This window comes from Aotus nancymaae, unplaced genomic scaffold, assembly GCF_030222135.1.
Source record: "Aotus nancymaae isolate 86718 unplaced genomic scaffold, 86718_ANA_hifiasm-v0.15.2.pri h1tg000067l, whole genome shotgun sequence".
Taxonomy (NCBI): domain Eukaryota; kingdom Metazoa; phylum Chordata; class Mammalia; order Primates; family Aotidae; genus Aotus; species Aotus nancymaae.
This window is the reverse complement of record NW_026988482.1, coordinates 31,724,646-31,743,893: the sequence shown is the minus strand read 5'-3', so window position 1 is coordinate 31,743,893 and position 19,248 is coordinate 31,724,646. Positions and strand designations below refer to the sequence as shown.

Below are 19,248 nucleotides of genomic sequence, written 5' to 3'. Positions count from 1 at the left end.
AAAAGCAGGAAAAAGATCATTATGTACAATATAATCTCAATTCCATTAAAACACGTAGAAGAAAAAAAACAGTAGAATAAAGAAAGCAAACTGTTAATAGGGTTTTGCTGAGTACCTGACAGGTAATTGTGTGTGTATTCTTTTCTAGACCTTCCAATTTTTCTGAAACAAGCAACTATTATTTTTCATAATCAGAGTCAAAAATAAAAACACGCCATCGAAGCACAACAGCTAAGGTTCAGAGAAGTCGAGTGATTTGACCTAAAGCAGAAGGTAATAAGTGGCAGTGATGACTAAAAACTACCTCAATTCTAAATCCAAGGCTTTTCTTTTCTTTTTTTTTTTGAGACAAAGTTTTGCTCTTGTTACCCAGGCTGGAGTGCAATGGCGCGATCTCGGCTCACCGCAACCTCCGCCTCCTGGGTTCAGGCAATTCTCCTGCCTCAGCCTCCTGAGTAGCTGGGATTACAGGCATGTGCCACAATGCCCAGCTAATTTTTTGTATTTTTAGTAGAGACAGGGTTTCACCATATTGACCAGGATGGTCTCGATCTCTTGACCTCATGATCCACCCGCCTCGGCCTCCCAAAGTGCGTGAGCCACCGCGCCCGGCCCAGGCTTTTCATTCTGTCACAGGTTCAACCTAAGAATCACCTCTAAGTATCTACACTTTCTAAATCCCAGTTGTCCCAATTAAGTTTCCCAAGTAAACTTTACCTAGTTCAAACTTACTGTCTTTAAACACTGAAGGAATATCAATGTGCCTACTTCATTAAAAATTAGCTGTCACAGTGTCACATACCTGTAGTTTCAGCTGCTAGGGAGAATGAGGCAGGACGACTGATTAAGCAAAGGAGTTCCAGTGTGTAGTGCACTATGATAATGTCTGTGAACAGCATTGCTCTCCAGCCTAGGCAACATAGCAAGACCCCTATCTCAAAAAAACAAACAAATACACTGTAAACTGACACTAGTATGATACATGCTTGCAAAAACAAAAAACCACAATTCTTAAGTTGTAAACCAATCTTTGTAAAAAGCTCAAGAAATCAGATGAGTCAAGAGTTTGTCTCTGCCTCACAAGTCATATCTAGGGCAATGCGCAATCCATTCTGAGCCATTTATAGTCTTTATGGGCTATTTTTTAAAGAAAAGCCAGGTAAGAGAAGGTAAGGCAGCCTGTTGAATCTCACATAATAAAAAGTAAAACGACAAAGTTCACCTGACCAATTCCACAAGCTTTCTGCCAATCATCTGAAACAAATATAGTTTATAACTTTATATGGAGAAATCATCAAGAAAAAATTGAACTGGGTATACTGGCAATCAAGATAAACCAAATGTGAGTTTCTCTTTTTGTCAGTATAGGCTGATAAGAGTACATTAGCAGCAGGCAACTGGCCTGTGAAGATAACTTTCAGAATGAAAAGGAACAAATCAATTCTACAATCAGAGCTCCATTTCAACTTGGCAATTAACGCTAGCACAAAATCCAAGGCAGAAGTGCCAACCAGGAAAGGGAAATCTAGACCTCTTCTGCTTTTCTTCTTTGGAGGCCATGTTCAACTGTAAAGACACATGAAGTAGGAGCAACTGCATTTCTAAATAAGCAATAATTCAGAAATGTTTCATTCTAAGTGGTGTCCAACCAGCAACACCGTGTTAAACTGTTTAAATTATCGTGTAAAAAGACAGGCTTAGAAATGAAGTTTTCCCTATGCAAGTTACATCCCCTGCCAACATTTTAAAAAGTATAGCTGATTTCATTCTTCATTACTGAAAAAATATCAAATAGTTACATTTTCCAAAACTGTCTTAAGCTAGAGCAACCACACCAGCATCATTCCGACACAGAGAACACAGGGCCTTTATTTTGATGAGTTTATTAAGGCCAAGTCTGCAGAGAGCGGCGCAGCAGTCGAGGATCGAAGGCACCTTCCATCACTCGCCGTGTACAGCTCGAGTGACAGCGACCACAGTCACGGCCGCGACACGGGCACACTCGGCGGGGGAGAGCAGTCTTGGGCTCCAGAACCCGTCGCAGGCTTTGCCGTTAAGTATTCACACACAGCCTTCCAGCCTCTCCCGAAGAAAAACTATCCATTTCCTTCCCTAGCTTGCTGAGCCTTGGAAATCATTAAATAAGGCTACTAGGGTTTCTCTCCCTTCTGCATTTCTCGGGGAGACAATTCCAGGATCGAGATTTAGCACCTCACATCACGGCGATAAAAACGGCGCCTTTCATCAAATAAAAAGCAGACCCGCGCGCGTACGTGACCGCCCGGCCCACGAGCACCAGCGGCTCGGTCTCCGCCCGCGGCCCTCGGCCCAGCGGAGCAGGCCCACGCGGGCCTCGGGCGGCGGGCCCAGCCTCGACAGCTCGGGGTGCGGCCTGCGACGGGCGGGGGCCCCGGGCGGCGACGGCGCCCACCTGGGCCGGGGCGGGCACCTGCGGGAGCGGCGCAGGCGCCAGGCCTGGGGTCGGCCAGCCCGTCTCTCCCTCGTCGCCCACCAGCGCCCGCGCCTCACCTGCGGGCTGTCCTCCAGCGTCTCCTCGATGGGCAGCTTGTCTATCCCCGGCATCGTGGCGGAGGGAGGGCGGCGGCAGGAGACGCAGCGGCCGCCCACAGCTCCCCGCGCCGGCCCGCCCGCAGCAGCTGACCCTGGCCCGCCCTTCTCAGGCAGGCGCTGCCGCTGTACCCGCCAGCACTGCCTTCTCCAGGCGCCGAGCGACCGTGCGGGAAATCCCGCCCCCTCGGCCTCCCTGCCCCGCCCCTCGGCGTGTCCATTGGCTCGCGGGGACGCCCATCGGCGCGGCGGCGTTGGTTCGGAGGTTTCCGTGCGGTGCGAGTCGCTCCCGCGAGCGCGGGCGTCGGAAGCGGCGGAGGTGGTAGTGCCTGCCCTGGGATGGCCTTTCCTGCACGCGCGCGTTTGTATCTAAATCGTAGGGGACCGTCTCCCCCAGCTTTCCGGCGCAGGGAACCGGAGCCTCGACTGAGGGCCACACCGGGAAATTTGGAGCGGGTTGACTTTTCCGGCAACATTTTTCGGCAGAGACCTTGAAAAAAGCCCTACTGCTGGCGCCTTGTAGTTTCCTTCCCAACTCCGCTCGAAGCATCCAGTCTTAATCCCCTCCAGCAGAATGGTGCTGACCAACTCATGTATCTGAGATCCGAAGTTGTCTCAATAACAGGGCTTTCTGGCAAACTTGTGAACAGTAGGCTCGAAATTATTTTTTTGGACACTTGAATATCGGTATATTCCGTTGAAAACATATGACTTAGTTGCCAGTCTATCAGTTCCTACCTGGCCTCTCAAGGTCAGTCCTTCAGGACTGACGCTGAAACTCCAACAAATCACAAAGGGAGACATCTTTTAAAAATCAGGATACACTGTTAATTATGTTGGTAACTGATTGGCATTTCTGTTTCATCAAAAAGTTTTGGAAGAGGCTTTAAATAGGTTTAGCCTCTAATTTTACAATAAAGTGAAGCTCTAAGTTGAGATTGACCGGATGAGGGCTACAAGCCCATCCTTTCCTCTTCCCTCTTCATCTTTCCCAATCTCTCAGCCTGGCTCGTTTATGTCTCTGTAAAGTTGTAGGCTTTCATCTGTATACACAGAAAATAGCAAAATAGCTAGTGTCTTCTAAACATCTAGCCATTAATTGCACGAATCCTTTCCATTTTCATTCAAGAAATAGCAGAGATGCTGAGTAAAGATTATTAGGGGCCTGGTTCCACAGATACATGGGAACAAATCCAGAATAGTAGTAGCACAAATCCAAATATAGTAACAAATAGAAGTTATGTGTTTTAAACGAAAATAGTAGATTTTCCTATGGTCTCTCTAAGGAAAGAGAAAATTATATTTTTGAAGTTTTGTCGGGTAGATTTGCATTGTAGTTTTACAGAAGTATTTTAGTGTTACAGTCTTTAAAAGCTCTCCCCTTAGATCAACTAGTCGCTCTCTGGAAGAGTTCTTTAGTTTTTGAGGAAGTTGGTTTGGAGTCAGTTCTTACAATGAGTTAAGGGTTCCCAGTTGTATTATAGGTTCTTTTTCCTTGATATCTCATTTCTACTCTACCAGCAAGAACACCATGCACCCCAGCTCTAAAGAAGGAAGACTTTCAAGGTAAATGACCTTCCTGACTGAACTGAGTTAAATTTTAAATGAAGGAGAACAAAGGTAGTGACAACTGATAAGAATCAGGAGTAAATGAAGGGTGTAAACAAAGTATAAGAAAAAAAGAGTTGGGGCACTGTGGCTCATGCCTGTAATCCCAGCACTTTGTGAGGCCATGGCGGGTGGATCACCTGAGGTCAGGAGTTTGAGACCAGCCTGGCTAACATGACAAAACCCTGTCTCTACTAAAAATACAAAAATTAGCTGGACATGGTGACGCACCTGTAGTCTCAGCTACTTTGGCGGCTGAGGCAGGAGAATTGCTTCAACCTGGGAGGCAGAGGTTGCAGTGAGCTGAGATTACAACACTGCACTCCAGCCTGGGCGACAGAGTAAGACTCCGTCTCAAAAAAAAAAAAAAAGAGGCCGGGCGCGGTGGCTCAAGCCTGTAATCCCAGCACTTTGGGAGGCTGAGGCGGGTGGATCACGAGGTCAAGAGATCGAGACCATCCTGGTCAACATGGTGAAACCCCGTCTCTACTAATACAAAAAATTAGCTGGGCACGGTGGCACGTGCCTGTAATCCCAGCTACTCAGGAGGCTGAGGCAGGAGAATTGCCTGAACCCAGGAGGCGGAGGTTGCGGTGAGCCGAGATCGCGCCATTGCACTCCAGCCTGGGTATCAAGAGCGAAACTCCGTCTCAAAAAAAAAAAAAAAAAGAAAAGTACCTGTTACCCAATTAACTTGGCCAAACCAAATAATTCCAATTAAAAATTTTATTAGGTATCTGAATTATCTGGGTGTGGTATTATCAAGTTAAATGGTTTCCTTTTTAGTATGTTATACACATATAAACTGTGTTTCTGTAAAGGATTCTCAAGAGGCCGTTACATTATCGCAGAATGGCAAGGAATTCTGTTTACAAAATAACAAAAAATAAACAGGTTCACGTTCAATTGGATGAAGAGGTAGGTTTAGTCAAATCTAGTTTTAACCTATGTGGGCTAGAATCCAGTTTTAACCTTCTATTTGGATTCTCTGGTGTTAGGTCACTGTATACCCTGCTCATCCAAAAATGTGGTTGTATTTCCTAGGTTAAAACATCTCCAAAGCTGCAGAATTCACAGTCCTTTTTGAGAACTGTGGGTAACACCCCCAAGGGGCACAAAGGAAGGGGAACTGTCCAGACCCCAGGCACAATTAGTGCCTGAAGAATATCTTAGTTTATAGTGTTATTACTCAGCTATTTCCTTTATATAATCCTTTAAATATGATCATATATTAGTTTATAGAATTAGTGCCTGAAGTATAACTTACTGCTTACATATATCTAGCTTATATAATCATACTTAATACTTTTATCTAGCATACTTAGTTCTATATAATCTTTCTATATAATCATATAGGTATTATAGTCAGAGCTGTACTGACACTTTTAGTGCTGATTTATAGAATCCTTCTATATAACCATATAGTAGTTTGTAGTAGGAGGAATGCCTAGAGCAGTCACAGAACAGAAGCAGTACATGGGAAAACAGCTAGACCAGGACAAGAACCGAAGACCCAGGTGGTGGCGTCCCTGCCTGAAAGGGCATACGCTGTATGGCAGGCTTGGAGCAAGAGCCTCTCCTGATAAAGGAGTTGTAGTACCTTGCATCCAGTTCCTGTGGAAAGTAGGCTTCAGGCCTGAGATCCTGGAAATAACGGAGGGTGAAGAACCCCTCTGGTGTGACCAGTCACGGTGGCTGTACCCCCTGTCAGTCTTTTCTCACTTCTGTGCTAGCTCAAATCATCCTCCCATAAATATCTTAAGAGAAGAGCACAAGTCTGTCAGCTTCCACTGCATTAATCTTACAGTATCCTCTTATTAGAAATCCTTTGAAGTCTCCAGCCCTCAAATAAGAAGTGTTATGCGCGACACCTGTTGCACACAGCCCACATCCTTGCCTCAGTGACCTAATGGGGGTGGACCCCTTTTCTGTACATGACCCTCTACTACTGCACATGGCATGCCCCCTACTGCGCATGGCCCACCTCTCTGCCCAAGTGACATAATGGGATGGCCCTCTTGCTTGTGACTCACATGATTTTGTATGCCCTATTACTAAGCCTATAGATGATGACTTCACTCACGACCCTGCCCCCTGCTTGTACCTAATAAATACAGATGCTTCTGGGCATTTGGGGCTCTCGCCGACCTCCACTCACAGGTGGTGTGGCCCCCTGAGTCCAGATACTCTTCACCAGTTCTTCAGTGTCCTGTCTCTTTGCTTTTCGGATCCTGCACCTCAGCACAGCATAAAGGACACCCCACGACCCTGTGGGGCCCCATGGCCCTACAGACAACCAGTTTAAGTTTAATCAGCCTAAGTTTTGTACAGTTAACCAAACTCAGTTCATTTCTTTTTTTTTTTTGAGACGGAATCTCGCTCTGTTACCAGGCTGGAGTGCAGTGGCGCGATCTTGACTCACTGCAATCTCTGCCTCCCAGCCTCAAGCGATTCTCCTGCCTTAGCCTCCTGAGTGGCTGGGACTACATGCACACGCCACCACGCTCGGCTAGTTTTTGTATTTTTGATAGAGACGGGGTTTCACCATGTTGGCCAGGTTGGTCTCCATCTCTTGACCTCGTGATCCTCCCGCTTCGGCCTCCCAAAGCACTGGGATTACAGGCGTGAGAGGCCCAAACTCAATTCATTTTAAGCCATTTTTCTTTTATACAGGCTTGTTCAGAGACTGCCTTAGGGGTTACTGGAGACTCATGTGTCGGTAGTAAAAACTTGGGCAATAACTGGTTAATTTTACGGAAGGCAAGTCAGGATTAAACAACATCCACCAAGGATTTCTTTAAGATGTTTCACATGTATACCTTGAGAATTATACGTGTAATTTACAACATGTATAATTTACAACAAAAGGACATGCAGTCTTGTAAATAGAGTTGTTAATTATTAGTCTCCTAAAATTATATTTGGTCTTATAATTAGGTTTTTACATGATACTCCTTGAAGTTCTGGTCTGTGATCTGTAATAGGAAAGAATCCAATAATCCAAATGATGCTGTTGCTTTACTTTTAAAAATTATCCTTTAGGTCAGTGGTTTCCAAACTTACACACACATAAAAATCATCTGGGAACATTGACAGAATACAGATTCCTGAGCCTTGCTGGAAGATTTTGGTGTAGTAGGTCAGAGTTAGGGCTGGGAATCTCTCCAGTAAAGTCTAAAGAGGGTAACACACAAACCACGTGAGGAAAAACTCTATCCGAGATGAAGAATAGATATTTCTCTTTCCAAATCACTTTGTATTTTAAAAATTTAAAGAGTCAGGTGGGCACCGTGGCTCATGCTATAATCCTAGCACTTTGGGAAGTCAAGGTGGGAGGATTGCTTGAGCCCAGGAGTTTGAGACTAACCTGGGCAACATGGTAAGACAGCATCTCTACAAAAAATTTAAAAATTAGCTGGGTGTAGTGGCTCATGCCTATAATCCCAGCACTTTGGGAGGCCGAGGCAGGTGGATCACCTGAGGTCAGGAGTTCGAGACCCCAGCCTGGCCAACATGGTGACACCCCGTCTCTACTAAAAATACAAGAGTTAGCCAAGCATAGTGGTGGGTGCCTGTAATCCAGCTACTCGGGAAGCTGAGGCAGGAGAATTGCTTGAATCCAGGAGGTGGAGGTTGCAGTGAGCTGAGATCGCACCACTGCACTCCCACCTGGGTGACAAAGCAAGACTCAGTCTAAAGAAAAAAAAAGAATTAACAAAAAATAAAGAGTCAAGCAAACATTTAGAAAAGGAATTCTAGGTTCCAGATGAGGATGGTGAGAGGGACATCAGTTCCAGGTTAATGAGCCTGGAAACCACCTACTCACAAATACCCTTTGAAAGACTCCATCATTCTAAAATTCTGGGAAATTCATACTCCTTCTTAAGAGTATAATGTATAATGCAAAAAATTCTGGGTGTTGCCTAGTAAATCACTCCTTAATAGGACTAACTTTAACAGATAATTCAATTATTATTTTAACACCTGGCTGAGATAAAGCAGATTCAGGAAATAGCAGCTTTCAAGAAAATTGGTATTTTGGGAACTTGAGTCATTTAATCTATTTTAAAACATGACAGCCAGTTGCAGAGTAGGGGGAAGCTTTGGACAATTGGAAAGTAGAACAAAAACTTCTGAGCAATGGGTTGTAAAAAGCGGTGAGAGGGCAGTAAGGACCGACTGGTTCTTCATTATGCCACTGCAAACTAGCTTCTGCCTTTGACCTTGACTTTGATGCCGCTTTTGCTCATTGCCATAGCATCCTTAGAACATGGGACAATTCTGCATCTTCAACTTCTTGACTGTAAAAAGAAAAAAAACCTTACTTCTAGGAAAATTGTGTATGCTTTTGTTTCTTTATGGTTGCCTTGATTCCTTTGTAGAAAACTGCATTAATTAATTAATTAGTTTCACTAGGCCAAGAACTTTAACACAGAACAGTATCATTCCCCTTTTGTAGGGAGGTAGATGAGAACATAGTTATGAACTCGTGGGCTTGGGCTGTGATTTAAATTCTGGCTCCACTGTTTAGTAGCTCTGTGACTTTAGTCAAATTACTTAACTTCTCTGTTTCTCCATTCTGTCATCTGAAAAACGGAGCTTAATACTAGAGAACCTACATTAATAGGGTTGTTAAGATGATTAATGAGCTTTCAGAGTAGCTCCTAGCACAATAAGCATTCAGTAAAAATGAAGTGATTAACTTTTTGGTTTTCAACTATTAAATATTAAAATATTTTAATAGTTTTAAGGAAGCTTTTGTTTGTGTCCCTATCATATTTTTTAAAAACCCAATATTTTCTACATCAGAAGATTGGGCTCATTACCTTAGAGAATTCTGATGCTATTTTAAATAATACTAGTTACCCTTGCTAATGTTTTATCACTTGGATTTGGGGGCTTTTGAGGCCAAAACCAAAATTTCAAAATCAATAAATATGTATTTTGAAATGCTGGAGGAGAATTATACCAAAACAATTACCAAAATAGCCAAGATTATTGCCATTTTGAGATTTTTGAGAGGGTTTTTTTTTTTTTTTTGGCAGTCAGGGAGTGGAGGTGCCCCAAAGGTAAAAGAAGACTTTCATGATGCTTACCTCACACAGGAATTCTAGAAGGAACAGTCAAATCAGTGGGAAAAAAAATTGCTCTTAGGCTGGGGGCGGTGGCTCACACCTGTAATCCCAACATTTTGGGAGACTGAGGCGGGAGGATTGCTTGAGCCTAGGAGTTTGAGACTAACCCAGGCAACATGGTAAGAGAGTGTCTCTACAAAAACTTTAAAAATTAGCTGGGCGTGGTGGCTCATGCCTGTAATCCCAGTACTTTGGGAGGCTGAGGCAGGTGTATTACCTGAGGTCAGAAGTTTGAGACCAGCCTGACTCACATGGAGAAACCCCATCTCTACTAAAAATACGAAATTAGCTGGACATGGTGGTGCATGTCTGTAATCCCAGCTACTTGGGAGGCTGAGGCAGGAGAATCGCTTCAACCTGGGAGGCAGAGGTTGCGGTGAGCTGAGATTGCACCATTGCACTCCAGCCTGGGCAACAAGAGCAAAACTCCGTCTCAGAAAAAAAAAATACAAAAATAAATAAATAATAAAAATTAGCCAGGTGTGGTGACACACGCCGGTAGTCCCAGCTACTCAGGAAGCTGAAGTGGGAGGATTGCTTGAGCCCAGGAGGTTGAGGCTACAGTGAGCCGTGATCTTGCCACTGCACTGCAGCCTGGGTGACTGCAATAACCTGTCTCAAAAAAAATGCTTTTAGGGAAGTTAATATGCCCTATGCCTGTTTGATCATTGAAAACATTTTAATATTTTCAGAGCCACAGAGGGCAGTGAAAAACAGAGTAACAGAATTGATTATACCAGTACTATTTATCCCATGGCTTATGCAAATATGACTCTCAGGGTTAATTCACACATCCTTCCTGGAACACTAGATGGCGCCATTAATTTAGGATTCAAACTACCTCAGGGAATTTCTGTCTTCATTCAACAAATATTTATTAAATAATGAACAAAACAATAAAAAATCTCTGCCCTTCTGGAGCTATAGGTTAGTAGATATGGTGGGGAGAAAGACAGACAATAAAAAATAAACATAGTAAGTAGTATTAGAAGTATAGCATATTGGGCCGGGCGCGGTGGCTCACGCCTGTAATCCCAGCACTTTGGGAGGCCGAGGCGGGTGGATCACGAGGTCAAGAGATCGAGACCATCCTGGTCAACATGGTGAAACCCCCGTCTCTACTAAAAATACAAAAAATTAACTGGGCATGGTGGCGTGTGCCTGTAATCCCAGCTACTCAGGAGGCTGAGGCAGGAGAATTGCCTGAACCCAGCAGGCGGAGGTTGCGGTGAGCCGAGATCGGTAACAAGAGCGAACTCCGTCTCAAAAAAAAAAAAAAAAAAAAAGAAGTATAGCATATTGCAGCTACATAGCTGCAGTGAGCTATGATTGCACCCTGGCACCCCAGCCTGGGTGAACCTTATCGTATATATCAAAATAAAGAAATGTAGTATATTAAAATGTCATAAGTGCTATAGAAAATAGAGTAGGGAAGGCCAGACGCAGTGGCTCATGCTTGTAATCCCAGCACTTTGGGAGGCTGAGGTGGGAGAATGACTTGAGCCCAGGAGTTCAAGACTAGCCTGAGCAACATAGCAAGAACCCATCTTTACAAAAAAAAATTTTTTAATTGCCTGGGCATAGTGGTGTGCATCTATAATCCTAGCTACTTGGGAGGCTGAGATGGGAGGATCACATGAGCTGGAGAGTTGGAGGCTACAGTGAGCCATGGAGTAGAGGTTGCACTCTAGCATAGGTGACAGAACAAGTCCTTGTCTCAAAAAAAAAAAAAAAAAAAAAAAAACAAATAGGGAAAACAGAGCTGGGGCAGCTGCAATTTGAAATAGATTCTTCAGAATGGGCTTCATTGAGAAAATAACATCTGAACAAAAACTTAGAGTGGCTGGAATGAGCCATGGGGATGTCTAGGGAGCAGGTATTCCAGAAAGAGAGACCACCAGGGCAGAAGCCCTCACCCCTAAGGTAGGAGTGGCCTGGCCTGGCCTGGTTCAAGAATTGCACAGAGCCCAAGATGACAGTAGAGCAAGCAAGGGGAAAGCCTGAGGAGTAAAGAAAGGGAGAGGAGACCACATCAGGCAAAGCCTTGTGGCCCACTGTGAGGACTTTAGCTTTTACCCTAATTTTAGACAAAACACTTTTAACAGAGGTAGCAATTTGAAACAAATGTTCGGGAAACTGGAGAATTGGTGACATATGATATAATAAATTATGGGGGCCGGGCGCGGTGGCTCACGCCTGTAATCCCAGCTCTTTGGGAGGCTGAGGCGGGTGGATCACGAAGTCAAGAGATCGAGACCATCCTGGTCAACATGGTGAAACCTCGTCTCTATTAAAATACAAAAAATTAGCTGGGCAGGGTGGCGCGTGCCTGTAATCCCAGCTACTCAGGAGGCTGAGGCAGGAGAATTGCCTGAACCCAGGAGGCGGAGATTGCAGTGAGCCGAGATCGCGCCATTGCACTCCAGCCTGGGTAACAAGAGCGAAACTCCGTCTCAAAAATAAATAAATAAATAAATAAATAAATTATAGGTAGCTGGCGCCTGTAATCCCAGCACTTTGGGAGGCCCAGGTGGGTAGATCATTTGAGGTCAGGAGTTCAAGACCAGCCTGGCCAATATGACGAAACTCCGTCTCTACTAAAAATACAAAAATTAGCCGGGCAGTGATGGCACACGCCTGTAATCCCAGCTACTCGGGAGGTTGAGGTGGGTGAATCCCTTGAGACTGGGAGGCAGAGGTTGTAGTGAGCCGAGATCGTACCACTACACTCCATCCTGGCCAACAGAGAGAGACTCCATCTCAGAAAAATAAATAAATAAGTAAATGGCAAATTAACTTTGTCTTACTTTGTCATAAGTAAATTTAATCCTTTACAAGATGCTTTGATTTAAAGGGGGAAAAAAACTATATTAGTGATTTAGCTAAATCACATTCACTATATACAGGACCAAAAGCAATGTCTTAAGACAATGCTTTAGTCTAAAAAAGTTATAAAATACTACTTCATGCCATACTTCAGGGTTACAGTATCCAAAACAGCATGGTATTAGTACAAAAACAGGTACGCATACCAATGGAACAGAGTAGAGAGTCCAGAAATAAGGCTGCACACCTGCAACCGTCTGGTTTACAACAAGGCTGACAAAAACAAGCAATAGGGAAAAGACTCCCTATTCAATAAATGGTGCTGTGATACCTGGCAAGCCATATGCTGAAGATTGAAACTGGACCCCTTTTTAATACCATATACAAAAATCAATTCAAGATGAATTAAGACTTAAATGTAAAACCTAAAACTACAAAAATCCTGTAAGACAACCTAGGCAATACCATTCTGGACATAGGAACAGGCAAAGATCTCGGGATGAAAATGCCAAAAGCAATTGTAACAAAAGCAAAAATTGGCAAATCGGATCTCATTAAACTTAAGAGCTTCTGCACAGCGAAAGAAACTATCAGTAAATGGACAACCTACAGAATGTGAGAAAATTTTTGCTCACTATGCATCTGACAAAGGTCTAATATCTAACATCTATAAGAAACTGAAACAAATTTATGAGGAAAAAACAACCACATTAAAAAGTGGGCAAAGGACATAAACAGACACTTTTCAGAGAAGTCATACATGCGGCCTACAAGCATATGAAAAAAAGCCCAGTATCATTGATCATTAGAGAAATACAAATCAAAACCACAATGAGATGCCATCTGTAGGGAGCTGTAGGCCATCATCATTAGCAAACTAACGCAAGAACAGAAAACCAAATACCACATGTTCTCACTTACAAATGGGAGCTAAATGATGAGAACACATAGACACAAAGAGGGGAACAACAGTCAGAATGGCTAATATTAAAAAGTAAAAAAAAAAAAAACAGGTGCTGGCAAGATTGCAGAGAAAAGGGAACATTTATACACTGTTGGTGGGAGTGTAAATTAGTTCAGCCTTTGTGGATAGCAGTGTGGTAACTCCTTAAAGAGCTAAAAACAGAACTACCATTCGACCCGGTAATCATATTACTGGGTATAAACCCAAAGGAATATAAATCATTCTACCATAAAGATACATGCATGTGAATGGTCATTGCAGCACTATGCACAATAGCAAAGCCACGGAATCAACCTAAAGGCCCAGCAGTGGTAAACTGGATAAAGAAAATGTGGGGCCAGGTGTGGTGGCTCACACCTGTAATCCCCGCACTTTGGGATGCTGAGGTGAGTGGATCACAAGGTCAGGAGTTCAAGACCAGCCTGGCCAACATAGTGAACCCCCATCTATACTGAAACTACAAAAATTAGCTGGCGTGGTGGCAGGAGCATGTAGTCCCAGCTACTTGGGAGGCTGAGGCAGGGGAATCACTTGAACCCAGGAGGTGGAGGTTGCAGTGAGCAAAGATGGTGCCACTGCACTCCAGCCTGGATGACACAGGCTGGAGTGAGACTCTGTCTCAAAAAAACAAAAACAAAAACAAAATGTGGTACATATATACCACGGAATATGCAGCCATAAAAAAAAAAAAAAAAAAAAAGAATACGATTGGACAGGCATAGTGGCTCATGCCTGTAATCTCAGCACTTTGGGAGGCCAAGGCAGGTGGATCACCTGAGGTCAGGTGTTCGAGACCAGCCTAGCCAACATAGCAAAACCCCATCTCTACTAAATATACAAAAATTAGGCAGGTGTGGTGGTGCGTGCCTATAATCCCAACTACTCGGGAGGCTGAGGCAGGAGAATCACTTGAACCCAGGAGATGGAGGTTGCAGTGAGCCGAGATCACGCTACTGCACTCCAGCCTGGGGGACAGAGTGAAACTCCATCTCAAAAAAAAAAAAAAAAATGAGATCATGTCCTTTGCAAACATGGATGGAGCTGTAGACCATCATCATTAGCAAACTAACGCAGGAACAGAAAATCAAATACCAAATGTTCTCACTTACAAATGGGAGCTAAATGATGAGAACACATAGACACAAAGAAGGGAACAACAGACACTGGGATGTGCCTGAGGGTGGAGGTTGGAAAGAGGAAGAAGATCAGAAAAAACTATTGGGTAGCAGGCTTAGTACCTGGGAGATGAAATGATCTGTACAAGAAACCCCATGACACAATTTTAACTATATAACAAACCTACATGTGTACCCCTGAACCTAAAGTAAAAGCTAAAAAGTAAATACAAATGGGTTTGTAGTTTTTCCTCTTCTCTTCCTGAGTCCTAATTCAGCCTTAAAGCCATTAGGTGGGGCCAGGTAAAGTAGGAGTAGGTATAGAGTGGAGACGCCATGGGGAAAGAACAGGGTGTTGGAGTCCAAGCTCTGTGAGGAGGGCATCCACAGAGAGGAGTGGCCTGATGTGAGGTGTCAGAGCCTGTGCAAGGTGAGGAGGCATGTGTGGAGGGAGTTGTCAGAGGACAAGAATGGTAAAGAGGGTATTTGGTGGCAGGATGTTGGAACAAAAGTGGGGTGAAGAGAGCATCTGCATGAGAGTGCAATTTGGAGCCCAAGCATCATGAGGAGGGCTTTTGTGTGGGGTGGGAGTTTGGTGCAGGATTTCAGAACCCAAGGAGTGAGGGAAGTACCCACAAAGGAGGGAAGCCTGGTGCAGGGTATCAGAGCCCTGAACCTCAGAGCAAGGTGAAAACAACATTCCTGTGGAGCATGGCTAGGTCTAGGGTGTCCTCTGACACCCCAAGTAGAAAGAGAAGGGCTTTTGGGGGAAGCACTCGGGGATTGGTCCTCAAGTGAGGTAAGGAAGGCATCTCTGTGAGTAAAAGGTGATGGCAATGAAAGTTTGGTTAAATACATGGGACAGATAAAGTAAGTAAATATATTGAAGATAATGGAAGCCATGTTTCTCACTGTCAAAGGGATTACAAATATGGAAAGGGAGAAAATTAGAATGAACCCACCGGACACCATCATTCAGCTGGTCATCTAAGCTAGAAATATGAGAATCACGTTAACTTTTTCCCCTGCCCCTCAACAGACAAGCACACACACCCCTACCTCTGATGGGCCTTCTATTATGCTGCTTTTCTCTGATCTTTTCTTGAAACATCTCTGCCTCAAGACATCTCTGAAAAGCCTTTATAATAGCATTGGTAACAGCAATAAATGAGTAATAGCAAGTAGTTTACATAATGTCTACTATGTGTCAGTCTCTATTCCAAGAGCTTTGCAGATACTAATATATTAGATCCTCAATTAGGCACTATAATTATCCCCATTTTATGACAGAAGAAACAGGCTCAAAAAGGCTAAGTTATATACTCAAAGTCACATAGCTAAGAAGAGCTGGAATTTGGACTCAGATAATCTGACATCAGAGTTGGGTTCTTAACCCTCCCTCAGTCCTATTCAACCTCACCCAAGTAGATTGGGCCATTTTCTATTCCCATAGTCACTTGTGCCTGTATCTTTATTTTCTTATATTATAATTGTGTATGTACATACTGATTTTCCTAGAAGACTAAAGGGAATGTTATTATTTATGTTTACATAAATAGAGAGAATAATGAATCCACATTTACCGGTCTCTCTAATTCAACACTTATCAACATTTTTCAATACCTGCTTCAATTATCTCTTTCTTGGTTTTCTTTCTGTTTTCCTAAAATATTTGAAAGCAAAACCCAGATATCATGAAACTTCACCTGTAATACTTTAGTATCTTTTAAATGGGCATATTTTTAGGTAATGATAATCACATTATCATACCTAATAAAATTAACATTAATTACTATCCTCTTGATCATGAGTTTCTTGAAGGCAGAAATTATTTCATCTCTGTGCTCCGAATCCTAGTGTACTCCTTGATATATATTGGCATTTAACAAATGTTTGTTATGGTTGAAAAGTTTATGTATGTATTTATTATTATTATTATCATTATTATTTTGAGATGGAGTCTTGCTCTGTCGCCCAGGCTGGAGTACAGTGGTGCAATCTTGGCTCACTGCAACCTCCTCCTCCCAGGTTCAAGTGATTCTCCTGCCTCAGCCTCCCCATTAGCTGGGATTACAGACATGAACCACCACACCCAGCTAATTTTTGTATTTTTAGTAGAGACGGAGTTTCACTGTTGGCCAGGCTGGTCTTGAACTCCTAACCGCATGATCCACTTACCTCAGCCTCCCAAAGTGCTGGGATTACAGGTGTGAGCCACCATGCCCAGCCAAAAAGTTTGTTTTTTAAGTTATTTAAAACCATAACGTTTATCCTCCAGGAACAATGTTAAAAATAACTATCAGGTTCTTGGGTTAACTGACAACTGCCATTTAATCTACAGCAATTAGATTATATAGCACTAAAGTTTAGGCTAGAGCCCTTTGGAGCCCTAAATCCTAAACCATTTTATATTTGAATATTGAGTCTGAGAAAAACCTGAGTCTAATTTAGCTCAGCCCTGAGTTTTCTTGTTGCCACTGTCAATCCAGGGAGGACATTAAGAACAAGGGCTCGACTGGATGAGAGTGTTCATTGGTAAAGATTTCTTAGAATGAAATATGGCAGCATCCACTAAAAAGCAATATGCTCTTCAAAGAAATTTTTCCATGGAAATACTCCTGCATGTGTGCTAACATGTATGTAAAAGATGTTTATTGCCAAAATGGTATAGTAAAAAATTGGAGACAGCCTATATTCCTCATTATCAGGGGTGTAGATTGATAAATTATGGTTCATCCACTTATAGTTCCAAGCAGCTGTTGAAGGGAGAGGCAGAGCTATACATGTTTGTGGTGTGTGTGTGTGTGTGTGCGCGTGCGCACATGTGCACACTATGGGAGAGTGGACCACATTACAGAACAGTACACATGTTGGACTCCATGTCGATAAAAATATATACATGTGTGCATCCTCCTATTTATGTCAAAGTATTTTAGAAGACAGGCAGGAGAAACGCTACGTTGTTAGTGGTGATAGCCAGTAAGCTGGGGAACTAAAATGGAGTAAAAGTGAAGGAGACTATCATGTTTTATTCATGTACTGTGTTACAGAACGAATCTTTTTCTCAATTTATGTTTTTTTCTCTCACTACTTGGATCAGTATAGAATGAATCTTTTAAAAATAAAAATGCATTTCTCTTTTGGTTGGCTTCACATCAAATTTTTTAAATCAAGAGCTTGATATATGCAAGACATTATACTGTAAATAATTTTAACTGATTTGAAAATGAAAGATGTAATACTTTACTCTTTTGAGATTTGAGAAGAGCAAAGGCCAAAATGCTTTTTAATTGTTATAAAGTGAACCTACTCAATAAACTTATTTAACATTTCCTATGTGACAGGCACTGTGCTGGGTGCAGGGAGAGATAGAAGACTGTTTGAAACAGACCCTGCTCTCCTGAACCTAGTAATTACTGGGAAAGATCCTGTGTGTCTCTAGTAACAATGGCAGACAAGGGCCATAGAAACCACAGAGTGCCACAAATATGAATTGTTCAACATGAGTCAAGATTTTTAGATTTTTTTGTTTTCTTTTCTTTGAGACGGAGTCTCATTCTGTCACCAGGCTGGAGTGCAATGGCGCAATCTTGGCTCACTGCAACCTCTGCCTACTGGATTCAAGGAATTCTCCTGCCTCAGCCATAGCTGAGACTACAGGCACATGCCATCATGCCCAGCTAATTTTTGTATTTTTAGTAGAGACAGTGTTTCACCATATTGGCCAGGATGGTCTCATTCTCTTGACCTTGTAATCTGCCTGCCTCAGCCTCCCAGAGTGCTGGGATTACAGGTATGAACCACCAAGCCTGGCCTTTTTTTTTTTTTTTTTTTGAGACAAGGCCCCTCTCTGTCACCCAGACTGGAGTGCACTGGCATGATCACAGCTCACTGCAGCCTCAACCTCCCACACTTAACCAATCCCCCCACCTCAGCCTGCTGAGTAGCTGGGACCACAGGTGCATGCTACCACGCCCGGCTAATTTTCAATTTTTGAAGAGATGAGGTCCCACTGTGTTCCCCAGGAAGGTCTTGAACTCCTGGGTTTAAGCAATTCTCCCACCTTGGCTTCTCAAAGTGCTGGGATTACAGGCATGAATGGCACCTAGCCTAAACTCAGATTTTTAAATGAATACCCTATCTCAATTTTTATTACATTTTAGTTACAGAATGCCATATTGTCTTCTATTTTGTGGATTGCCCTGGAGTGATAACACATGTAGTTCACAGAAAACTAGGATTACCTTACATAGTAAAAAACAATGGCAACCAATAGTTAAACCCTGTTCAAGTAAATTTAAATAATAAACAATAGTAGTACAGTATTTAAGTTACATGTCAGGTTTCAAATGTCACATCTTGACTAATCCCATCTATTCATTCATTTAATTGACTTATTTAACAAATTTTATTGAATGTCTACTTGGGCATTGTTCTAAGAAACACTGAAGGTATTGCAGTAAAAAATAAAATATTTAAAAAACACATATTAACATCAAAAATACTGAAAGTCTGAAATCAGTGCAATTTCTATGCGAAAGTAAGGAAGGGGCAAGGTTCACTGGAGCTTTGCTTATTCCATTTCTTATTACACTCACAGCATAATAATTGTATGGCTGGCTTATAGAAATCTTTGCCAAAATACCTCAGATCTAGTACCTTTTTCCTGATGTTAATGATTTAGATATTAATTGAAATATATAATTTAAAAATAAATTTTTATCAAAACAAGTAGATTTACATGTTCATAAAACAAGATAAAATATAAACCTCTCCATTTTTACTTAATCTTGTATGTATAGATATTTGAAATGTAGACTGTCCAGTTTTATTCCTAAAATCTCTTCTCTTTGATGTCAATATGTCAGACTTTTTTCTCATATCCAAGTAAGTGTTGAAAGATACTGAGTATGCAAAGTTTTCAGTTTTTTCCTTAAGTGATTAGTACTCTTTAATATTTATACTACGAGATCATTGGTGAAGATGTTACAGTGACCATTAATTGGTAAAGTCAATAAAACAGGATTTGGAG

The 19,248-nt window shown here is 42.5% G+C and overlaps 2 protein-coding genes across 3 annotated transcripts in view; one reads left to right on the top strand and one right to left on the bottom strand.

Moving 5' to 3' along the window:
- APPL1 (adaptor protein, phosphotyrosine interacting with PH domain and leucine zipper 1) overlaps positions 1-2,619 on the bottom strand; it is a 45,878-nt gene extending 43,259 nt beyond the window's left edge. Inside the window, exon 1 of one of the 2 annotated variants that reach the window (XM_012460792.2) lies at positions 2,530-2,619. In XM_012460792.2, coding sequence (XP_012316215.1) covers positions 2,530-2,583 — 54 coding nt within the window. In that variant the 5' untranslated portion in view covers positions 2,584-2,619. Of the gene's footprint in view, positions 1-802; positions 900-2,529 lie in introns of those variants that run through there. The other variant, XM_012460794.3, reaches the window with a different exon arrangement.
- A 235-nt stretch (positions 2,620-2,854) lies between these two features.
- HESX1 (HESX homeobox 1) overlaps positions 2,855-19,248 on the top strand; it is a 29,164-nt gene continuing 12,770 nt past the window's right edge. Inside the window, exons 1-2 of the mRNA XM_012460791.3 lie at positions 2,855-2,933; positions 4,094-4,134. The gene's annotated coding sequence lies outside the window, so the exon portion shown is untranslated. The remainder of the gene's footprint in view (positions 2,934-4,093; positions 4,135-19,248) is intronic.